General features: G+C 42.2%; 1 protein-coding gene across 1 annotated transcript in view; it reads right to left on the bottom strand.

The window, feature by feature from the left end:
- Nucleotides 1–24,204, bottom strand: part of LOC139302524 (centrosomal protein of 128 kDa) — a 34,813-nt gene extending 10,609 nt beyond the window's left edge. Inside the window, exons 1-18 of the mRNA XM_070926232.1 lie at nucleotides 24,034–24,204; nucleotides 23,690–23,776; nucleotides 23,029–23,161; nucleotides 22,692–22,810; nucleotides 21,733–21,824; nucleotides 20,802–20,874; nucleotides 20,091–20,213; nucleotides 18,183–18,269; nucleotides 17,781–17,855; nucleotides 17,458–17,605; nucleotides 16,399–16,538; nucleotides 15,060–15,131; nucleotides 14,557–14,742; nucleotides 11,818–12,006; nucleotides 10,817–11,278; nucleotides 8,665–8,829; nucleotides 7,073–7,237; nucleotides 2,411–2,470 (exon numbers count right to left, since the gene is read on the bottom strand). Of these exons, the coding sequence (XP_070782333.1) occupies nucleotides 2,411–2,470; nucleotides 7,073–7,237; nucleotides 8,665–8,829; nucleotides 10,817–11,278; nucleotides 11,818–12,006; nucleotides 14,557–14,742; nucleotides 15,060–15,131; nucleotides 16,399–16,538; nucleotides 17,458–17,605; nucleotides 17,781–17,855; nucleotides 18,183–18,269; nucleotides 20,091–20,213; nucleotides 20,802–20,874; nucleotides 21,733–21,824; nucleotides 22,692–22,810; nucleotides 23,029–23,161; nucleotides 23,690–23,776; nucleotides 24,034–24,189 (2,532 nt within the window). The 5' untranslated portion in view covers nucleotides 24,190–24,204. The remainder of the gene's footprint in view (nucleotides 1–2,410; nucleotides 2,471–7,072; nucleotides 7,238–8,664; nucleotides 8,830–10,816; nucleotides 11,279–11,817; nucleotides 12,007–14,556; nucleotides 14,743–15,059; nucleotides 15,132–16,398; nucleotides 16,539–17,457; nucleotides 17,606–17,780; nucleotides 17,856–18,182; nucleotides 18,270–20,090; nucleotides 20,214–20,801; nucleotides 20,875–21,732; nucleotides 21,825–22,691; nucleotides 22,811–23,028; nucleotides 23,162–23,689; nucleotides 23,777–24,033) is intronic.
- Between the last annotated feature and the right edge of the window lie 900 nt (nucleotides 24,205–25,104).

Here is a 25,104-nt window from a genome sequence, read left to right as displayed (position 1 = left end):
AATGTACAAAGGGTTATTACAGGCAGGCAAAATGATTGGTTAAATGGGAATTCTAAGTTTGCTCTAAGCCTGTAATTCCTACCTTCATTTTACTAACATAAAATCTGCTAACCAGGGAGCTAATTATCGCTCTTGTTCTCTTGTGTTTTGTTCTTGTAAATGCAAAGTGCTCTGAAAACACTTCTGATAGGAGATATACATTACGGTGATTAACACTATGAATTGTGCAAACACATTTTAACACAGTATCATGCATCACCGCCACAGCCATAATTACATGTTTCTTTTGCACCGTACATCATTGCAATACTAAATGGGAACTGATTTCTTCTTGGAAAGAGGCCAGGAGGCAACTATTATTACATGGAATGAAAACCAGTGACATGACCGATTTCTAAGGGTAGTGCAACTGACAATTGTCCTTGCCCTTGTGATTTTTATGGAAAGACATTTTATCACAAATCCCTGAACTTGATCTTTATGATCAGTGCTGACTCTCACCACTCATCAACACTCAGCTGCGGAATGTGGTTTCTTCAACCACAAATCGTGTTTTTCTGAGAGGTCACTCAAGCAAGGCTGCGGGCCCTGATGGTGTCAGCCCCAGGGTGCTTAAAGCCTGTGCCCCCCAGCTATGTGGAGTACTTCACCATGTCTTCAACATGCGCCTGAGTCTTCAGAGGGTCCCCATGCTGTGGAAGACGTCCTGCCTCGTTCCTGAACCGAAGACGCCGCGTCCCAGTGGCTCCAAGGACTAACGAACAGTGGCACTGACCTCCCACATCATGAAGACCCTGGAGAGACTCGTCCTGGAGCAGCTCCGGCCTATGGTCAAGCCACACCTGGACCCCCTTCAGTTCACCTATCAGCCCTGACTTGGAGTTGAGGATGCCATCATCTATCTGCTCAACTGTGTCTACGCCCACCTGGATAAGCCAGCGAGCACTGTGCGAGTCATGTTTTTTTACTTCTCCAGTGCGTTCAACACCATCCGTCCGGCTCTACTGGGTGAGAAGCTGACAGAGATGCAGGTGGATGCCTCCCTCGTGTCCTGGATTGTCAACTACCTGACTGGCAGACCACAGTATGTGCGCTTGCAACACTGTGTCAGACAGAGTGGTCAGCAACACCAGGGCTCCACAGGGGACTGTCCTCTCTCCCTTCACCATCTACACCACGGACTTCAGCTACTGCACAGAGTCCTGCCATCTTCAGAAGTTTTCTGATGACTCAGCAATTGTTGGATGTATCAGTAAGGGTGATGAGGATGAGTACAGGGCTGCTGTGGAGAACTCTGTCACATGGTGCGAGCAGAACCATCTACAGCTCAACGTGACAAGGACAAAGGAGCTGACTGGATCTGAGGAGGACCAAGGTGCCGATGTGCCCTCTACAATGTCTACAGTGTGGACATTGCAGAGGATTACAAGTACCTGGGAGTCCACATTGACAATAAACTGGACTGGGCGAAGAACACTAATGCCCTCTACAGGAAGGGCCAGAGCAATCTCTATTTTCTGAGGCGGCTGAGGTCCTTCAACCTGCCAGACTATGCTGAGGATGTTCTGTGAGTCTGTGGTGGCCAGTGCTATCCTCTATGCTGTATGCTGGGGCAGCAGGCTGAGGGTGGCGGACTCCAACAGACTCAACAAATTGATCCGCAAGACCAGTGACGTTGTTGGGGTGGAGCTGGACTCTCTCTGAAGGTAGTGGCAGAGAAGAGCATGCTGTCCAAGCTACGGGTCATCTTGGACAATGTCTCACATCCTCTCCATAATGTACTGGTCAGGCACAAGAGCACCTTCAGTGGGAAACTCATTTCACCCAAATGCACAACAGAGCGCCACAGGACATCATTCCTGCCTGTGGCCATCAAACTGTTCAACTCCTCCCTCTGAGTGTCAGACACAGAATAAACAGACTGAAAATCTGGACCTATTTCACCTGTCATACACTACCTCATTATTTATTCTTTAAATGTGAGTGTAATACATATATATTCATACGCAACAGTGCAATACATACAAAAACATTGTTATTGTATACATTTTTTACTTTTATTTTTCACTTATTTTTTCTATCTTATTTTTGTACATACTCTCATTTCTAAATTTATGCTACTTTCTACACTTGAATGGGAGCACCGGAACTGTATAATTTCCCCCGGGGATCAATAAAGTATTTCTGATTCTGATTCTGAGTTATACTATGGTAAATGTTGGTTTGCAAGGACCAAATCATTGATTACATATATTCTATGTTATTGTTATTTTCATTAATCTTCTATATAGTGTAGGCCTGGGAATGAGCATGATGTTCATGGTAACAGTGTCGCATGCTTAATCTTGTGTTTATATAATTGATTATTGAGAAAAATCCCCTGTTAGGAAGTTGCATGTAATAATCATACCTTTGTCTCAGCTAGCCAGCGGTGGGGGTCTTTCACTAATCCAGGTTTCTGGGAGATCGCCTTTTAAAACAGAACAGAGATTAATGCAAATGTGAGCTTTGCTGCCTTTGTTAGCATGCATTACAAAACATTCTGCTCCTGAAAAAAGTCTACAATGATAGGGAGTGCAAATCTAAGAGATTTTGTAGTTGGGATTTTATGGTCAATAGTCAGTTGTCTCAAAAATATATGAACAAACATGGTAGGAGTTATAGAATGTAAAGTAAATAGTGATAGAAAATGTGGATGGACAAACAGCAGGAAAAAAATAAGAAGAGCGGCCTCCTGTCAAGCCCTTAACTTTAGTGAAGAACAGCTTCTGCCAACTTAAATTGGCGTGCATGTGTGTTAAACAGCCTATGACACCACACACACACACACACACACACTGGTGCATGCAAACACACTTAAACACAGAGGTTGTGTGTGTGTGTGTGTGTGTGTGTGTGTGTGTGTGTGTCATAAAAATGAGCTCAGGGAGTATGTTCCATCCTTCCAAGACAAGCTTGTCAGCATCAGCAATACAAACTGACTGTCTGCCAACTCCTAATGATTGCTGACGCGCACACACACACACACACACACACACACACACACACACACACACACACACACACACACACACACACACACACACACACACACACACACACACACACACACACACACTCTCTTAAGACAAAAAGGCACTCAGATACACAGATAAACACAGTCACCTCCGCCACCACTATGCAATTGTTGACATGTGCCAGCTCCACATGTGGAATTTTCACACCAGGTTGATAATGCCCTCTATGTTTCATTACCCGCTTGTTTCACATGAGGAGATGAACAGGAACGTTGCTTCAGGTACAATGATACGTGAAATAGGTTCCAGGAAGACCACTTAGTGTAAGAGATCTTAAGAGGACAAAACACTGCACAGTAGTTTGTAATACTGACTCTAGGAGTTTACAGCTCTGGAAAGTTATCACTGCAGCAACGATTTTATCTTTCATCACAACGATTGCGAGGTAAACAGTCGAAATACTCGGTTCATTTTACAAAGTTATCTACCACAAATGTGCGTCATGGTAACATTTGCTAAGTAGCACTAAACACAAAGTAACACTGAGGCTGATGGAGTCATGGTCATTAGTTTAGCAGGTATTTGGTCATAAACCAAAGTTTTGGAAAAAATATAAAATCTGGGGATGACCAAAATAATTGCAATTAATCCTGACGGAAACATGAATATTTGTGTTTCATGACAATCCATCCAATAGTTGTCGAGGCATTTCACTCAAAATTACAAATGGCAACATCATGGTGGCGCTAGAGGAAAAGTCAGAGGACCACCAAAGCCATTAGCATTCATCATCTGGGAACCATGAATGTGTGTACCAAATTTCATGGCAATCCATCCACAGTGGTAAACTGACATTCAATTCAATTTTATTTCTATAGGGCCATATCACAACCAAAATCATCTCATGACACTTTACCTATCGAGCAGGTCAAGACCGTACTCTTTATAATATTATTACATTTCCATCCCAAGTCTCTGTTTGAGGTTACATGCCTATTACAGACTCTGGAAAAGATGAAAGATGAAAGTCACATGCTCCTATGGAATATGAAAAGTAAATAATTCTTTACCCACTGACCAACCATTCCAGTGGGTTTTGTGTAAATCTGTTCATAGTGAGACATCCTGCCACCCTGCAAACACAAACAGACAGAGCAGAACCATAACCCTCATCCTGCTCCGTAGGTAAAAACAGAAAAACCAGAAGACATAACAAATACAAATTCACATGTACAAACTCCCACACGGCCATGAACAAAGTCAACAAAAAAGTACAACCGTCTTTTTCAAGTACACCCTTGTGGCAAGGTGTTTACGCATGATCAACAGACATGGAAAGCGCACAGCAGGATTTTTTTTTGGACCCTTTCTGTCCTGTGCCTCGACGAACAACATCGTCACAGCACAGGTGTCAAGCAACTTTTTCAAGCTGTCACTCAAAACCAGATCCAAGCCCAACGAATTTCCCAAGTTGTTGTCACAGCAGCTCAAAGTAAGGCAATGGAGTACTGCTGTGCAGAGGTCTCCATCTCGGGGAGTGTACAACCGCATGGCAGAGCGTGTGGCTGTGTGGGAGGATAAAACATGCCTCTATGCCTCTCGCTCTCTATACTCTTTCCCAAACCATCAAAGGCATCTCTGCGCAGTGGCAGACAAAAAGGAGGTGAAACTGTTGAAAAACTGAACAAGTAGGCTGGGAGTTGAAAGTGCTGTTTGTGGGGATGAAGTGAAAGAAACGCCACTATTTTCTCAGCAGCTCTGCCGTGGAATCCAAGTGTCTGCCACTGCTAATTTAAATGTGTGACTGCGTGGTTTATATGTCTCTTTCAGAATGCGAGTAAATCTGTGAATGTGTGTCTTTGGTTACAGTTTGTTTGTTCCAGCTCCCGCTGAGAAAATGGCGAAGATGGCAAAGTTTAGAGAGAAGCAAAAGGCGGAGATGTTAAGACTAACGGCAAGTGGAGAGGACACAGCAAGATGTTTTTATAGAGATTACCACTGTGGCATTTCTCTTCATTAAAACAGTTTAAAGTGAAGAGAGACAGGGAAGATTGAGGAGAAAGAACAAAAAAATGACAAATTTCCCAGGCTGGATTCAAACACAGAACTTTGCAGCTACATGGTGTGCGCTCACTTGAGCCAGCTGAGCGCAAAAGAAGAAGATGTGGACAGGAAGTCAGAGAGGAACAGGGAAGTAACACACAGCACCACCTGTCAAACAAATGTCGACATTAAAGAGTTTGTTCTAGACTTTGATTAAGATGTGCATATTAGATTGCTGGTTTACTGGAAATGTGTCTTAGCATTGTTTTGCTATGAAAGCAGTTTCACCGATTTAAAATCTTCCTTGGCATTTATCAATTGCCAACATACAGTAAACTCTCAACCTCTCACATGGCAGCACACTACCCCTATTAAGGTTTTCCTTAACTCTCAATGCAGCACAATACCGTCTTACAACTTCTTGCATTATTGCTTCTAAAGAGAAGAAAGGAGGGTACCGTGAGGTAACCGAAACCTAATACACCCCTTAACTGTTAATGATTCCCCTCATTAGACCAATCACTCATGAGTTTGACTTCTTTTCAACATGACAGATTACAGATGAGGCGAGGCGTTGGCTCGCATGTCTTGCTGCAGCGCTGGAGGACCAGATTGGGAAATCTATATGGGCTGGCTGGGTTCATTAGCCTGGAGCAGCAGAGGGAAACTAGCTTCAAGCATGTACAGGGGAGTACATGTGTAAGCCATATGCCATGTGTTTATTAGTGTGTGGGTAGCATTTGTCAGTGGTACTGTAGAAACCTTACTGTACATAACAGGCTTTACTGTCTCATATATATATATATATATATATATATATATATATATATATATATATATATATATATATATATAATCTAACATCTATCAGACTTGGGTGTGTGTGTACTGTACATTCAGAGGTATTCTTTTACCTTCACAAAACTGTGCAGACTGCCAATACTTGGAGGATTACTGTACTAAATTATACCATGCTTGAACAAGTATATCTGCAATAGTTGAAAAGTTGAATTCACTTTTCAATAAAAAGACTACTGTAACAGAAAACTTCTTTCTTCTTCTTCTAAATTGTACTATAAACCACACCTGTGAGTCAATGGATACATCTGTAAAATGATTTACATTTAGAGAAGGCTAAAAGCACTTTTTAACTGTAATACAAATAAAAACTGTAATTCAGCCTGCTTGTACACATAGAAACAGACAAAACACACTTACGTAACTCTACTAGGACCTGTCTCTGCAGTATGAGACAACCATATCTAATCTGTTTTCTTAAGTCTTCAGTAATTTCATCTTCACCCTATTAGAAGAACAAACATCTTTCACCAAATAAGATGAAAGAATTTCGTAGTCAATACAAGCCTCTAGTCCATTAGCCTTCGTCGCAGCATTCAGTGCAGTGTGTATGTTCAAGATAAGTAGGCCTTGATGAGGGTGCATGCGTGCGATATAGAGCTGTAAAGATTAGTCGATTAATCAATCTACAGAAAACTGTAACTGCAACTATTTTGAGATTCGATTAATCGTTCAGGTCATTAGTTCCAGGTTCTCAAATGAGGAGGTTTAGATTGACATAACAGTTGGCCATATCCATACATGGATATGGATGAGTTCTCATCAATCTTCCCATGTACTGCAAAACCGTAAGCAGCCATTGTCAGCATACTACTTGCAAGTGCACACTACTTGTCCAGCATGAACAGACAAAAAGCTTAAGTAAACTAGAGGGACTGGTATGGAAGGCCCAAATACTTTTCTCAGGAGTTCGTGGACCATCAGAGCTAAACGGCAAGTCAATATTGACCAATATTGAACAGCTCCAATGGGTTGCTCATGTTGTTCTGTGCCTGCTGGGTGTGTGAATAGGCAACTGTTTGCTAACATGTTCATTAACAAGTCGATGGTTTATCTGCGTTGTGTATCTGTGTTTTGGAGCCCCCTAGTGGCCAATAATGGCTACATGCAGCTTTAAAATACACAAACAAACTAAAATTAATCAAATAAAATACCTGTAGTTTGTCTTCACCGTTCCTGGCTAGGCTGCGACAAGCTGCATCTAGTTCCTCACCCATGGAGGTAAGGACTGCCTCCTGCTCGGCTTCCATCCGCAACATCTTCTCCTCCAGCTTAACAAGCTCTGACTCTGAAGCTCGCCTCCGCTCACCCGACCTGACCTGTGGAGGACGGGAGAGAGCTGAGTGGGGTATTGTGGATTCAAATTAGAGATCGCTGTCTGCTGTTTTTAGTCATGTCACTTGAGTCTTATATGACAGTATAAGGATACTCATTACAGCAGATTTTCTGTAGATGAGTGGAAAAATCCATGGAGTAGAGAGGTCCAGGTTTGCTGGGTCAATTCCAGTATTTGCTACAGTTTACTCAATAATACATACGCAGAAACCCAGACAAACAACCTTGGGCATCAGAAAGCCATTCAGCTTCCTCTCACACAAACGGACCTAGTTAAGTTTCTCTCTTTGGCCTGCACTGTCAATAGTTTCAGGGTCCCTACCAGGTCACTGTCAATCGATATGTCCGAGGCACAGGAACCAACTGATCAGTGCTGCCCAGGGACCGTGGATCATTATCCTGTCCCTGGGATAATAAACCACCCATGTTACATTAATAAGAGACCCTTTTTTTCCATTCACCCGATTTCAGATCAATACATGGATCCCCCCCAAAGAGCCCCATACAACTTATCAGAGGCCTGACAGAGAGGTGAATAGGGGTTCAATACTTCATCTGCTGCTGTAAAACACCTGAGGACGTATTGATGACGCCCCTTTAAAAAAAATAGTGCTGATTTGGCACCACTTAACCTTTTGAACTATTCTTAGGTTCATGTCATCACATGACGTCACCAGATATCCTAGATCTCCGAAGGAAGGAAAGAAGGAAAGCAATGTCCTTGTATCGTTTGTAAATGTTTTTGTTGCTTCCTGTTCCAGTTATATTTGATCCAGCAAAGGAGATATTGTTCTGATAATTTGTTAAAGGTTTATGAAACAAAATGTGTGTGAATAGCCAGTCTTCTGGACTAAGATAAAACAAGATAATCCTTTATTAATCCCTCAGCAGGGAAATTTGCATTGTTACAGCAGCACACAGGATAGTGCAATAACAAGAGACATAAGTAGGAAATAAAGATATAATAAATAAAAACAATAAAGACTACTACTACTAAAAAAGCTACTAAAACTAAAAAACAACTATAATTTACAAATTCACAGAATTGGAACTGGTTATCTTTACATAGCCAAATGTCTTGTGTTTTTCCTCATGTGTTATATAAAAGGTATCAAATAAGGTGTCAAAGTTACAATGTGGAACCTGCACATGCTCCTCATTGCTACTATACTATAATGGCTGCTGATGGCTCGCATGTCTGTACAGTTTGTCTTACCATTTAAATGTCATTCCTTTTAATGTCCTCGGACTTTGTCTGTCACTACTAGAATCAGCCCACGTATTACAAACTTCTGCTGAGAATAGATGTATTTCACTGATATGACAACAGATATTCCGCATTATTGGAAGTTTCACGTTCATCAATATTAGTTGTGTGTTTGAAAAACACAGAGAAGGAGGCAGGGCTTACTTTGTCATCCAGTTCCTGTTTGAGTAGCTGGTTCTTTCTGTGGAGTAGTGCATGTGCCTCGTCTTTTGTGCTCAGCTGCGCTGCCAGCTTATCACACTCATCCTTCATCCTGTCCAACTTGATGCGCAGCGCCCCATACAGCTCCTTGTCTGACGCTGCATCTGCCTAGTAGAGAGGGAAAGTGTTTAAAGCCATGATACACAGGCAGTAATATGAGATAATGAGGACTGATGGTTTATCTGCTGCAAAAATATCAACTTAAAGCAGGTTTGCAATTTGTATTTCTGTGGTTTTCAAGTCCTCAAATTTACTGGAAGTATGAGTAAGTAGTGCAAATAGGTTTTTATTTCATTGACAAATGCTGATGCTGCTTTTTGGAGTGCCAAATTTGCCAGAGGACCCTAACAGTGTGTAAAAGATCTTAAGTCACGTCTGGCAGGTTAGGTTCACAATGAAGTCTGACATGACCTTCTGTGCACTGCAAACCGAGATCATCATGTAATGGGTCAAGAGAATGGATAAATACCAATGGCAAGCCTCTGAAATCAAGTCCATAATTCATGTCTTAGTCTGGCTGAAGCTTACAAAGGCAAATCCAGCCTCTGACATTAGCTTTCTATCTACAATGATCGCATTATCACACACAGCTCGAGATTAGATAGATAGAGTAGTAAAGTGGAATGAACAACAATGACTGAGGACTGGGAGTGACAGGAGTGACACAAACAAAGAAAAAAATTAAAAAAACAGAACTGCTGGAAGTCAGAAGAGAGGGAAAAAACAGATGGAAAATGCAAAATTAGAACTGGAGGGAGGCTAAGAGAGGGATTAAGGCAGAGAGAGACAGCGAGAGGGAAGATAGAGTGGAGGAGAAATCAAGAGTGAGAGGACAAGGACAAGAAAATAAGAATATTTTAAGCTTTTTTCTGACAGTTGACTGTATCAAAACCCTAATACAGGCTTCTGGCTATGCTATGTGAATATTGGGTGGGCTTCTTAGGGACATCTGCAGCACCCGTAGGCTAGTACTTAAAAACATTCTAGCAAACGCCCTTGTCCTTACCGCACTCGGAAATGACACCATTACAATGAGCTATGTCAGATATTAATGCCATTCAGCACAGCTAATGGGCTAAACTCAACCATATCAGGGAGGACCATGCCCCTTAAGAAACAATGTACCCATGAGGGCTCATCATTGGAGATATTGAAGGGAGGGAGGGCGGTAGGGCGCTGAGGGAGTAAGTCAAGTGGAGTCCCCTATCGCCAGTGCTGCCTTGATGAGACTTCTGAGGTCTGATATCTGGGTTTTTTTTTTTTTTTTTTTAAATATTCACGCTTGGAGCTTCGGAATGGCCATGAGGATCCACGGGGCACCACACACCATTAAGAGCTCAGCTATCCTCAATTCACCCTTACTCAGAGGACAGCGCCCCGGCCAATGAAGAAAATTACTCTAAATGAGAATTTTGTCTGTGTCTCGCTGAGTCGGAAATATGCCAGATGTTTAGTGGCTGAGGCATGTTACCCTGCGCTGAATTTGAAGTGCGTGCCAATGATACTCTAAAAGTCAATTAGAGTGCGGCACTCTGTGATCCACGCCTGGGTGAAAAGAAAAACAAAATCTCTTTGGTTGGCTTATGACCTTGACATCTCAAAAGATTTGGCAAATTAGGGCTGTGTGTCACATCTGATACATAATACAGAGCTCAGCACTGCTTTTTAGAGGGGCCTTTAGGTACCTTTAAAATAATAGTTTTTGGGATATACACTTATTCGCTTTCTTGCCAAGGATCAATGAGAAGATTGATACCCCTCTCAGCTGCTTAGCTTAGCATAAAGACTTGAATCGGGGGAAACAGCTAGCCTGGCTATATAGCTAATACCCCGTGTGGCTTTTGGGGGGTCTCTTTCTAGATGGCTAATTTGTCATTGCATGGAAAAATCCCTATGGGAGGGTGTTTCCTACATTAGTTTTTGTGGCTGAAACCTCCTTCACAAAAGTGTATGAAAGGGTGTTTTTTTTGAGAACCCCACAAACTAAAATGTTTCTTTCATCTATTAACGAGTTATATCTCGTTTGTTCAATCTGTTAAAAAAAAGTGAATAAGTGTATTTCCCAAAATGTCAAATTATTTGTAAAAGGGCTTACCTTAACCTCCTTCAGGTGTGCCTGTATTTCATCCCGCTCCTGACGGCAGAGCTTGAGCATGTCCTGCATGTCACGATCCTTCTTTGTCCTGCTGTCCTCCATCATGGCCTTTATGTTGTCCAGCTCTTTCAGATGCACCTCTCTCTCCAGCTGCAGCTGCTGCCCAAATGCGGCCCGCTCCTCCTGCACTGCTGTCAGCTTGGCCTGTAGCTCCAAGGCACCCTTCTGGAGCTCCTTCTTGGAGCTCTCCTCCTCGGCCAAACGCTGGGCTAGCTGGGCATGGGCTAAGGTCATCTGCTGTAGGGAAGTCTGGAGCCTGGCCTGTGTGTCCTGGTCTCTCTGATGACAACGGGCTTGGGTGTCAGCTCGTTCTTCCAGCCTCTGGTTCTCTTCCTTCAGTCTTGCCTGGACAGCAGCCTGACGCAGAGTCTCTTCCTCCAGGGCAGCTGAGGCCCCCCTCGCCTAGGGTTAAGAATGATGTTAAAATCTGATCAAACCTCTTCTAATGACTCTTTAGCTGAGGTTTTTGTTACACATTAAATTTTTACTTTAACAACGCCTCAAACTAAATGAGACAAATTGGTCTGACAACAGAATTAAATCAAAACGTCAGCCATGTCCGTGGCTGGACTGGGATTTGTACAAGAATGAGAATGTGCCTGTAACCGCTAAACGAGCATTTTGGGAAAGAGAACAGATATATGTCATGGCACAACTTCATCATTACATGAGACCTAAATAGCATTCTTCATTGTGGTAGTGTGATACGGCTTGATTCAACCTCAGTGCTGACTGCTGTCATTTTTGAAAGAGGCAATTTAAATTGAACTGAATCAATGAATTAGACTTGCAGATCAAATTTATGGAACAATAAAGATTACTAGATGCTGATTGTTCAATGAAAACCTGACCAACAGTCTATGGTCCTATAAGTAAAAAAACAAAAGGGTCCCTAGTGATTTGAAAGATAAAGTCTATTTTCTGGATGTTCAACCCCACACCTCCCGGATTTCTTGCTCCAGTGACAATTGGCGCTCGCGGGTCTCGGACAGCTCCACGTCCTTGCGGTGGAGCTCTTCTTCGCGCTGGGCCAAGCGGCCTAGGATTTCAGCGAGCTCCCTACGGGCTGCCTCAGTCTGCTGGCTCAGCGCCTTCAGCTGGGCCTGAGAGCTCTCCTTTTCCCTGGCTGCCTGGAGGGAGAAAGAGAGGGGCAGGAGCAGAAGACAGAGAGAGTGGGGGAGGGAGAGGAGAACGGGAAATGAAGAATGACAAATGAAGAGGAGGCGGAAGATGGTGTACAAAAAAGGCGCTCTGACAATAATGATGAGAGCAAGAGAAAGAGTGACAGAGAGACAGAGGGAGAGAAACATATGCAGTACCAGCTCTTGCACTGATAGGAAAATGCTAGCACTCAGCTCCCTGATAAGGGACAATGGTCAGGTCTGTTCAAGGCAGATTGCTTCTAATACTCTGGCTTTGACTGGAATTTGCAAAGACTTTGCTGTAGCTCAGAACCTAATCATTTAATTGAGCACTTGATTCTCTCCCCTAATTCATTAAGGGGGCAGAAATGATTTTGTAATTAATTCGCGTCACGTCGAGTATGCCAGGTGGGAGTCCGTCCGTCTGTCTGTCTGTGAGGCGCGGGGCTGCAGACTGCGAGTTTGGAGGTGACTCACTCAGTTCAAATGGAATGAAAATCACTGGGAGGTGACTTTCAAGCTAATAATAATAGGCAGCCGTTAATTATTCAACAAAGCACAACTGCTGTAACATACCTTGCAAAAGGTACTACTTGACTTCATATCTGGTTATATTATGAAGTTCATTCAAAAGACATTATTCAAGAGTGTTAATCTGACTTTGATACAAAGCCCTCTGCTATAGAGATAAAACACAGTATGAAATAAAATGAACAGAGAAAGACATATTAAGTACCCAACCACTTTCCTTTGTTTGTTTTGAATACCAACATTAATAAAAAGCTCCAGAACATTTATCATTACGTATTACTTGTATTAGAGTGTTTAATAGGTATTCAGTAGCTCTAAATAGCATTTTTTCCAGTTTCATTTTCTTCATCATAAGAGGACTGCATGCGACATACAATATGGATTGCAGTGTATATGTATTTATATCTCCCCTTTCCAATCATTACACTTAAAAAAGGTACAGAAGATGCTGTTTTTGCACATTTTCCAGTCCATTTCTACTATGAAAAGGACAAGGAGGAATTGGACCAGAAAAACTCATAAATATTTTAGCATCTGTATTTCCCCCGTGATGGGAGGGTGTTGATTTATTTTGTCTAAGACACTGAGATCTAAACTTGAATGTCCTCCATACTGTAATGCAACAAAGGAGGGAGGACCATTGTTGCCACAAATATTTGAAATATAACATCCGAGTAACAGAGTAGACATTTTTGTGGTGTCGTGTGTCCATCATTTTCACAACACATATTCTGCGTATCACTGTAGCCAGTTGTAGCAACCTAGTTTGCTTCCACCGTCCACTGATGTATTCTGACGTCAGCAGGTTGCAGAACTACAGGGAGAGTTTGGCTGAGATAAGTTTTGTTTTCTTCTCGCTGCCTAGGGCCTCACTACAAATCAGTCTACTACTGGAGTTGAGAAATGCAGTTTCAGTACAGTCATTATTGATTGCTTTTTAGAACATACTGTCAAGTCAAGGCAGCCACGCATAGAGCTAGAGTCCACTGATAAGAAAATGCAACAAAGACAGACAGTTGTTGTTCAGAGTGCTGCCAGCAGGTTAGCCAACAGCAGCCAACAGCAGCGGCAGCAGAACTATCCGGAATGTTTGAGACAGAGCTGCTGGGAGCCTCTGAGTAGCGCTGCCTCGTATTTGAGCTGCAGTTGCCCACCAGTGCCAACTAGTGTCAATAAGCTGCAGTGAGATTTAGCACAGTCTGGATTCTGTGCAACAACTGAGAGCTTTACACAATGCATATCAGTACTTTTAGGCACCATGGGACAGACTTTCTTTGCAAGAGAATTGCTGATTCTGTGTCGATATGAAAGTGGTTTTAGCTTTAATGGACTAAACCTAACATAAACACAGACTGGACATCCAAATAATTAGATGCAAAATGTTGCTTTAAAGAGGAAAGTCCAGTGACTTAGTACTGCACTTCCATAAGTTAAGGGATTCATAAGGGGAAGGAAGCAACAGGCCAAGATAGTTCGACTTTTAGTCTAGTAACAGCTGAATTCCAAAAACCCTGGATGCTACATTTCCCACAATGCAACTCAATGGCATCTTTCATTACATCTCCTGTTTCCTAAATGCCCACTTCTTTCAAAGCCCACACCTCCAGACTGTAACACAGGCTTTATGTTACATTTCTAAGTCTCAATTATGATTATCAAGGTTATTTCTTCTTTTTGGATAGACATTAAACTGTTTTCACAGGCTTAGTAGTACTCCTTGAGATGGGTCAACTGATCGTCATGTATAAAATCAGTGGATTGACCCTTTAAGGCAAATGGGGTAAGATGATTTTTCTCAATTTGAATGCAGTTTTACAATCCCACTCCTTCCACTTGCAATATCTTCAAATAAGGCAGATCCGTCCACTAGACTCAATGAGTCGTTACAATTGATTTTTTTAAATGCGGAAAGACAACATTACAAAGATCAGCAGTTACTTGGCCGCAGCAGCTACTGTAGGCTGTGGTGTCAAAAGTCGTGTAATGAAGGCATCTGCCTCGACGGACCTGCGAGGCCTTGTCGGTGTGGAACTGAGCCTGGGCCGTCGCCTCCTCCAGCTCCTTCTGCAGTCTCCGGCACTTTGCCCTCCACTGGCGCACAGCCTCTTGGGCCCTGGTCTTCAATTCATCTCTGCTCCTCATGCTCTCCTGGAGTAATGCCTCCGTCTCCCTGCTCTCTGCTTGCCCTCGGCTCTGAAAGGATGAGTGCATTTATAAATAAAGGGTATGTTAATTCTTTGTAATCTGAATCAGTGTTTCTATTTAACCATGGGGTGCATCCTAAAATGTCTCACAGGCCTAATTCTGATGGATCTCATTACTGCAGCGTTAGTTTTTCAATTCTTTACATTGTAATTTTGTGAACTTGTGGCCCAGAATGAGGCACTACACACAGTATGCTTCCAATTGAAATTGCTACTAGAAGAAGCACCCCTTGTTTCAGGTCATTGAATTAAATTACCTATCCACTGATGAATCACAGTGTGAAACAATGACCAATATTAAAATACCTGTATGTCCCTCAACTGTTCCAGCATTCGTAGCTGCTGTTGCTCCCGCCGCACCAGGTCTGATGACAATTCCTGGTATGTAGAAAAGAGAAAGGTCAAGGACGTCTGTGCATTTGTGTGACTACTACTGAAAATAGGAAGAAAAAGACAGAAAGGCAGGAGAAAGGAAGGAAAGGGTTTAGGGCTGTGGAAGCTAGGGAAGGGGAGAAAAGACAGTTTAAAGAAGGAAGGAAAAAAGAAAAAAGGTATGAGAGGTTTTAAGAAAAGATGAACCGTAAAGGGCGGGTACAGCCAGCAAGGAAGAGGACAAAAGGCAAAGACAGAAAGGTCAAAGAAGGTTGATGCTGTGTTTACATGCCGTCTACAATTGGATTATCTGCAAGGCTGGTCTGAAAAGTAGTCTGAAAGGAGAGTTGCTCTGGATTAACTTCATATCCACAAGAAAATCACAATCACTTTGAAGTTTTGAGTTTGATTGAAGTCTAAAGCCAGGGCACATAAGGTTAGCGTGGTGCCGTTTAGGTATTTATACCGAATAAGACTGTCAGTTAGGAGTAATTAGTCATAGACTGATTAGTCATAGACCTATTAGACTGTATATAAATTCAGTCACTGCGAAAAATTGAATTTTCCACCCTATTCTCCTCATTATACTTCATTTTTGCTCATTTACCGTTAAAATGAAACGGTTCCAACGACTATTTTGATCGAGACATAAAAACCATAAGAGACGCCCCAGGTGCTACATGCAAACACCCACTTCATTTTTTCACACCTACTCTGCAATAAGGGAAGCGTGGGAGTTTAAACACATTTTCAGTGAAAGAAATATCAGAGATTAGAGGAATGTGCCAATGTTTAAAGTGCAGCTATTTCTACTAACATTTTATTGATACCCACCGTAGCCTTGAATACCCCTGCTTAGCAAGGGAATGTGTATTTTCCCCTCTTTTTTACGTCTTGTTACAGTGACGGAAGTGACACATCGCACCAGTTTGAGAAGGATAAATGACTGCTGGTTGACTTCTGATCTCCTATTCCAACTGTCGCTTCATCTGACGATTTTTAAGAGGATCAAGTGGCACGGAGTTGGCGGAGGATGCAACCACGGATGAGAGGCACCCGACAAACTGAAATAACCCCGCACAGGGTGGAGAGACGCCAACACGGGCAGAGTCAAAAGCATGCTTGTGTTGTGTTCATTTGCACTCCAGCTGAGAGACCCTCAGTGTTTCCCATTTATTCTTTAGAGTAAAGAACAAATGGATGAACTAGAGGACGAAGGAATGAACCACTTGTTGTTTTACATAAATACCCATTGTCATACACTGATACACACCTCCACCTGTAAGCTGAGTTGGACCCTCTCCTTCTCCTTGCGGTCTAGAGCCCTTTTCAGTTCTTCAACCTCATTGAGGACTGAGGCCGTGCGCAGCTGGACTCGCAGGTCCGACACTTCTTTTTCCAGGTTTGAGCGATCTATACAGATGTACACGCACACATTCAGGCACATAATCAAAGTGTTGTTAGAATTGGTTTCTACATGTGGAGACAAGACATATTGACAAAGAAGGTGACTGATGGATAAGGGAACATAAGAAATGTACTGTCTTCTGCAAAAAGGAAAAAAAAAAATGAAAATGTTTGACCTCTTTACCTACTATAAAGAAGGCTCGTATGCATGCTCACTGTCAATCACTTCTCTTGGTCACTTGGAGCAGACCAAGAATTTAAGGAGACATACGCGAACAGAATAGGAATGAAGTCACTAGAATGAAACAGGAGTCTCCACGATAAACAAAGATGCTGATATACCCATATCCAATCTGCATGAACTTCAGATTTAAACAAATGATCTAAATCAACTGAAAAGTCCTGTTCCATACCAAACTACTACAGAACTTTAAACACTTTTAGAATTTGTTATTTTCAAACTTTCACTGCCTTATAAGGCCCTTTGATGCCCTACAATCAATACCATTACAGAAAACAGTGGGGCAGTGAAAGGTAAGATTTTCAATACTTTTACTACTATCTACTCTCAATTTTCTCTCCTTATATGATCATATATTTGACATTATTTTTCTCTTCTCTTTCTGCGCTATGGTCCAATCAATTCTCTGTCCTCCACTTGTCCTGTCTTCACTCTTGCCTCTCTCTTCCCACTGCGCTGCATTAACCCATTCCCCTACTGTTAAAGGTATTTTGATCATTGCCACTCAATGGCATGTGTGCTGTCTGAAAATCCTTTCAGGAGAAATTAAAAGATAAAAAAAAACAAGACATTGCCAGCTGTTTCTATAGCTGCAGAGTTGGCATAATAATCTTTTAACCTGTCCATTCAACCTGCATCTGTATCCTCTCTGTCCTCCTGTTTATCCATACTTATATTCAGTACCTGGCCCTCGCTGTCCACCTCTTCCCTCCTCCCTGTCAGTGTGGTTGCCATGTGGCTGTGCAACGGGCTGAAAAGTCTCCAGCCGGGCCCTCTGAAGCTCGGTCTTCTCCTTCCTCGTCCTCAGCAGCTCACCGCTCATGTCCTCCACCTGGGGATCACCAGCCATATACACAGAGAAAGATATCTGACTGTCAGACAACAGGCAAAACGACACTGAAGTTCTCTTAAAAGACGCTGTGATGTTTATTGTTTTGTCTCCTGAGGTTTACTGCACATCTGCATATACAATCGCGTACAGTGCACACACACAGATATAAACAAACCTGTTGAACAAGGGACTCTCTGCTGTCCTCTGACTGTTCTAGTAGTCGTCTAGCTCTCTCCAGTTCCTGCTCCTTCTGACGAGAGCACAAAAATAACAATGTCAAGACAATACATAATGAAGAAATGTTTTGGAAATTGATGTGGAATTAGCAGGAGTCTGGTGTGATGTGTTCAAAGGTTCAGAATGAGTCTACACTAATAAGTCTACACTATGTCATTAGGTATGCAGCATCTACGATCTCCACATTTAGAATGTATACAATTTGAATATGAACGTGTTAAGAAGGGGCTCTATTCAATTTTCAGCCAAAAAAAGTTTGATATGCTCACTGCCTAAGTAAAAATTGAATGCTAACTACTACTGCTGCCAAAAACGTTCCTTTAAGACTGAACATACTCACCTTGAACTTCTCCCTCTCTGCTTTCAGTAGCCTGGCTGTCATGGCCTCCTCCCTCTCATTGGCTTGAACTTGGCGTCTGCCTGAAGTCTACAAAACACAATATACAGTCAACAGCATGCATTATTATACACATATAAGAGTAATAAGAACGCAACATGAGAGGTGCTATTGCATCACGGCATCTCCCATCTCGCCTTCTTGGAACAAGAACACTGGCATCGTGGTGGATTTGTACAAGAGCTTAAATCCCACTCATTCTGAGCAGGCTGTGGTGATGAATTACCGGCTGCTAGCAATAACATCTACCCAAGTGACTCATCATCTATTTGATTCACATCACAGCGGGCCCATCGGTGGGGAATAAATGTGCCCTCTGCTCTCCCTCCTCTCCTGCTCTTTAGTAGTAAAAGAGATTATTTTCCTCTTCATTTCCTCATTCTTGTTTATTTACCCTTAATTTTTGGACAAATGCATTATTTCCCATCGCCCCGGGCCCTGCTGGTGTCCCATTAGGGCACTACGGAGGAGAGGGATGCAAATGAATTGGTAGCTGCTATCATTACACGCTGTGTTGAAAAGTCAAGCTCACAAAAGGTAATCAGTCTGGATACAGCTACACAACGCCCCTGTGTGGCCCACTTACAAACTGCAGTAGGCATACAAGATTTAGAAAGGACTGATGCCATGACACTGCTGAGCTTCTGCAAAACCCTGTCCTCCAAACCAGTGACCAAGTAATAAATGGTTCAGTTATTTAAAAAAATGAACTAACATTATGCTGATAATATATAATATGGACGATGTGTGTGGCTAAATGGAAAGCAGCAATGCAAGATCACAATAATACAAGATAATGTAATGTACTGTGACTACATCACTAAAGTGCACCAAACGACAGAGCTCTCTCAGCTATTAATGCTTTAAGAGAAATGTACGCCTAAAAACAAAATGATTGGGATCAAATACGGGAAAGTAGCAATTACTTGCTTAGTGACCACATTTGCACTGCATCAAAGTAATTGCCTAGGTGTGCTTTATGGTCTCATAAAGCAGAGCAAGAGGGCTAGCTGACACAGTGGGAAACGCTGCTTTAACAAACAAGAGTAGTACATTAGAGAGAAAACCCAAACATCACTTGTCACTGCAGTAACAAATGCAAATAATCTGCTGTATCTAATTGTGTGGAAGATGACTAATCACTGCAATTATAGTTAGTGGTTTTGCTTCTTTTCTGACTTCTGTTTTATAAATGGTCAAGAACTTGAGAATGTTTCAGAATTCGTTTTTTAACGCCACTGCATTTTAACCTTTCTGTACCAGAGTTGGCAACCAGAATGGCTTATGATTTTTTATTTTTTTTTATTTTTAAATTGAGCATTAATAATTTGTGTAAATGTCAGTGGTGTGAATTATTACTCAGGAATAACCAACCAGGGTTTATTGCTGCTGCTGGTGGTGGTGGTCCTATGTGGGTAGAAAGTGCTCGTGTTGAAAAAAATGCCTCTTAGTATTATTATTTATGAGTGCAATGATTCTCCCTCAGGTTACATATTGCTTGAGTAGTTGGTCTCAAAAAAAAAATGTGTCCTTGGTACTACTAGGTTTCGTTTCATTAATACTGTATCCTCTTCTGTGTGCTTTCATGTCGTTTTGTCTGCTTTTGTACAAATTGTTTGTTTCTCTTTAAGTATAACATGAACCTGATCATGGTCACATTTACATCATATGGATGTGAATCAATGTGTGTTGCCTCTAGTAAGTAAATAAAGTATCCCTCCATTGGTCTGATGTGCCTTCATGTAGATTATGTTTTGGCATTCTCTTGGAATGTGAGAGAACATGAGAGTGTCAACATGGTGGTGTGGGATGGAGGGATCACAGCAGATGAGTGGTGGGGAGGAGTGTTACCTCCTGCAGCTCGTCAGACGTGGCCACCCGCTGATCAGGCCTTCTCCCTCGCTCCACACTACTCTGCTCAGGGTGCATCTCTCTCTCCAGCTCCTGCAGACGCCGCTCCACACGAGACGACACCTGCAGACGGAGAGATGGAGAGACAGAGGACGCCTTGGTTCAAGCAAACATCGGCGGCGCAGGAATGGCAGCAAGATATGATAAATGGAGACACCAGGAAATTAAAAGGGTGTGTGACAAAAATATCTTTTAGAACTGACGGGAAGTATTACATTCACGATGCAAGAATTCCCTGTCTAATCAGGAAGCATCACATCCACCTGTAAAAGGCAGTTAATACCTTTATCTTGCCACGACTGTGGACGTGACAAGATAAAACACATTAAACATGTTGGCTGTCATTTGAAGCAGCATATTTATCACAGTAGTGACGGTGCAGCGAGGAGCCAAGTGTCTGGAAATTATACTGAGATATTTGCTAAAGTTAGACTTCACTGGAGTTGCATTTGAAAATGAGGACACCATTTGTCCGTAGCTGCTTTCTATTCAGGAAACAAAAATATTTGCATATTGCATGTTTTATATTGCAGCTTTCAAATATCAATAACTGATGTGATGTCCTTGAATTCAGGATGCATCCACTATTCTTCCACAGAGCTATAAAGCATACTTGAAGTACTGGTGGTGAAATATACAGCTACAACTCACGGAGGTCTGTCTCTGGGAGGCTGTCATGTGCCCTGTAAGGCTCTCCATCGCTCGCCTGGTGTCAATATCAGACCTATAAAAAACAGACAAATCCAGCGGACTGAAAATATTTACACAGCAGAGCTCTCCGTCAATTTGAAAAAAAAAATCCTATTCCAAGACACCATTGATCAAAATGTGAATGCATAATGTGATGCCACTAAAAATAATTATACAGCTTCAGATGTTGAAATACGGTCAACAGCAGCACCAAGGAGGGAATTTTTAATAACCTGAAAATGTCAAATTCTAATGCATGTTGAGAGAAAGATCTGCTGCCTTTTGACTTTCTAGTTGCGTTTCTTTACGTTTCCAATGACACTTTTACCACTTTATCGCCAAGGAGATTTCAAAGACCCGAAAAACCATGCATTTCTTTTCAAAGCTCAAGCAAAAACTTTGTATGCACAGTGGGTATGAAAAGTACAAGATCAATAGCCTGCACTGGCCCAGTCAAAGCTCAGGCCTAAGTTAGCGTAGGAAATAATGTAGAAAATCTGTGGGCATCATTCATCTGGTTACTGTGCAAAATGATTTTTAATAAAAGAGCCTGTTCTAATGACTCTTTCATCATTTCAGACTTCAAGGTAATTAAACAAAAATATCTGAGAGGAAACAAGATTTACTGTGCATGTCTTTGTCACCAGCTTTGACCATTTAACTAGCTGCTCAAATCTGGCAGTGACAAATTGACAAAAAATGTTGGTATACTCTTTTTCTATGGCTGTGACTGTTTCTGCTACTTGTTAGTATTACAGGTAACAAAACACCATTTGGAGATTCAATCCAGCTCTTGTCTTGTTGTGTTGTGTACTAGCCAGTGTGCTATGTGGAAACAAAAAACATAAGGTTACTGTTTTGATGTTCAAACTTTGCCCCTCCCCTTGGGTACCTATTTCTCCAGAGGATTTCTCTATCCAGGTCATCAGACAGTCTCTGCTGGTCACAGCGCAGATCCCTCAAGGATTGGTGCATAGTGTGAATCTATGTGGGACAGCCACAGGTAGATACTGAATACAAAACTATGGCTCTGGCTATCATTGCCTTACAGAGTTGCACATTTATTGCAACCACTGTGGAAAGCATAAACAAAAGACAAATAGGGACTCCTGAACATGCTATAGGCCTGTGTGAAGGAAAATACTAACATGAATAATATCTGATTTGAATGAAATCTCATCAAGCCCCGTAAAGATCAGCGTAACAAATTTAGTATCAATAGGCATTTTCGGACCAAACAGTTCTGGGGACTCCCTGAGAGGAACGGCCCACTGGGGAGTTCCCCCTATAACTACATACCATCAAGAGCATTTTTCTGTTTGCATTCACACCGCCAATAGGAACGCTTAAGTGACGTAAGCCAACCAGCGGTTGGTATAGCAACGTAATTTTTGTGCGACATACAACAACAGCAGCTACAACTCTCGGCCCATTTGTAGGTCTTTTGTTCCAATATTTAAGGTTACCGATACCAACTGTTCTTACACCAATACCATTTTACACAGTTTTTTTTCTTTTTCAAATGTTGGTTGCCGGTGTTTCATTGGTTCATACGTTTGACCAATCACAGTGCACTTACGTCTGGACAATCACCGCACACTTATGCCACTCAAAGTTCCTCTTGTGCTGAGAGACTAAAAAAAACAGTGTGCTAAGAACTACAATCAGTTCTCCCAGAACACAACAAGTTATACAACTATATAACTTAACACATAACACAACAACAACTATAAAAAAGATTATTTGGTCTGAAAACACTTGCTGCAGACTCTGTGCCCTCTTGTGGAAACTTTCTGAAACTACATAACAGCAACAAGTGGCACAGATTAGAAGTCTGTCTCCTTTCCTTACTTCCTCTCCTGACAGGCTGGCATCCTTGAAGTGAACACTGGCAGACTGAGATCTCCTTCTCCTTCCTGTAGTGCCTGTATAATCCCTCAGTGGAGAAGTAGGGTAGAAACGCTGGCTATCTGAAATAACAGATGTTATGTACTAGTGTTAAAGCAGGTGCCAGGTGTTTTGTAGGCACAAACTCACTCAAGGTGCATGATTTTAAGGTGTTCATTTAGCGTTCATTGTCATTTTAATATATAATTTCTGTGTTATCAGCCTTGATGTTTAATCTCTCTGCAAATTATCAGCAGCTGACAGCAAAATCCATTCCATTATCCTTTTTATTTCTCCATACCTGATCCTGAGCAGGCTTCCAGGTCACTGGTATGCAGGGTGGAGGCCGAAGCTGAAGCACTCCGAGCCCCATTGGTTCTGCTCAGCCTCTGTGTCTGCAGCTGACCGATTGACTCCTCCAGGTTCTCCCTGAGCTGGTGCAGGAAAAAAATAGCAGAAACAAACAACAAACTGAGAAAGCAGAAAATGTGTCAATAGCATTAAGACCCAAGCACAAAACTCTTAAAAAGAGATAGGGAAATCCCTAAAAACATCTGGAGGAGAGAAAGCCAAAGTTTAAAAAGTGGGAGAAAATTAATGAGGACTGAAAAATCAATGAAAATTGACTAAAATATAACAAATTGTATTTCAAGGCACTCAGATTGGTATGTAATTGTCTTTGAAATGATATGAAGATGCCTCGCGTTGTCCAGTGTTGCCACCACAGCGTTCCCACAACGATTGGGAAAAAAGGTGACATTTTGTCTAATGTTTCCTTAAACTCAGCTTTACTCAAAAGTATCAATGTAAGTGTTTTAGTGCTACAACAACATGCAGTTGAAACAAATGTGATATCATAAAATGGCCTTGTGTGCAATGGAAAGACCTACGTCAAATCATCTGCATCTTTGAGGTGTGAAAAGATCATCATTAAATTATAATCAACAGAACAGGTGTCTGACCAGTGCCATGGCTTCAGCTTGATCATCTGTATGCTCCCTGTACTGGCCCAGCATTCGGTCTACTTTGGTCAAGTTCCTGCTGGTGTCCTGCCAGAGAAACAAAGTTCTTAGTTAACAATTACTGAAATAAGTTTAGGAATCAATGCAAGCTATAAATAAACATATAAACGTATTATAAGCCTATAGGGAAGCTGAAGTACTGCTACTGTGCGTTTTGAATTATGGTAGGTGGTGGAGGACCGTAAGGTCACAGCCAGGACTACAAAACACAGATGTTTATTCAGTATCTGCAGCTGGATGAAATCTGAGGAGATGTCTCTGTCTCAGGAGGCAGAGCAGGGTACCTGTAAAGTGCTTGCCAGCGTGCTGATCTTCTCGGAGATGTTTGTCTCTCGACCATCACCTGCACTGTCCCGGGCAGGTCTGCGGTGGGCTTCACGCCCCCGAGGTCTGTACACCCGCGTCCTGTCGTATGAATCCGACTCACTAGACGTATCCATAGTTTGGTGCAGGGCAGGTCTACGGTGGAGGCGACGAAAATGGCCTATTTGGCAAATCTGACGATTAGTGACCAGCACTAGCTTCGTCTGCGGAAAACGCTAACTGTTGACTACAACGGTAATCAGATTAACGAACAAACTGGGCTGGTTTTGAACTTTCTTGACAATAGATATGTTTCTCATAGCTAACAGAAATAGGAGCTTTGTCATCGTTACCTTAACAACCCGTGGAGACAGGAAAGCTATCTGACAAGCGAAATACTGCAATTCAAACTGTCCTCTTCCCCATCAATCACTGTGCTGGGCATTGTTGTGGGAGATGCTCCTCCAGGCTAGCAACAAGTGGCGACTACTGTGAACGTTAGCTAGCTAACCCAACGTTAGCCAACTAATTTAGCCTTGTGACAATACTGTAAAAGACTGCAAAACACTGCATGTGTCCAGCGGAAACAGAGGAAATAAATGCTACGGTTACACGGGAGCCGTTGGTTTTTCGCTTTGCGAGTGATAGCTAACAGAAGAACAACCCTCAGCTATACCGTGCTATGGCAACTTGAACTAGCCGCGTCTAAGCAGGAAAACAACGGACCACGGCGGCTCCAAAGGACGCCGGGAAGTGTATGCTGCCCACGGTGGAGCAGTGTGGGAATGTACCGTTTGTGAACTACATTGTCCAAAGGTATGCGTTTGCGCCAGTGCTGCCGCTCTTCGGTTACAGAAAGAAAAGAAAAGACGTGTTTGTCACACGAGAAAAAAAGAAACTGTTAATAAGAAAAGAGAAGAAAAACTGGGAAAGAAAAAAAATAAGATTTGGTCATGGGAGAGACTAGATAGTATAAACATATATATTGAAATGTTAACCGACTATAGAAGGCCTAGTGTATATTTTATTGACTAGAATAATAGAATACCATA

The sequence above is a fragment of the Enoplosus armatus genome, chromosome 19, assembly GCF_043641665.1.
Source record: "Enoplosus armatus isolate fEnoArm2 chromosome 19, fEnoArm2.hap1, whole genome shotgun sequence".
In the NCBI taxonomy this organism is placed as follows: domain Eukaryota; kingdom Metazoa; phylum Chordata; class Actinopteri; order Centrarchiformes; family Enoplosidae; genus Enoplosus; species Enoplosus armatus.
This window is presented reverse-complemented; position numbering and strand designations above follow the sequence as displayed.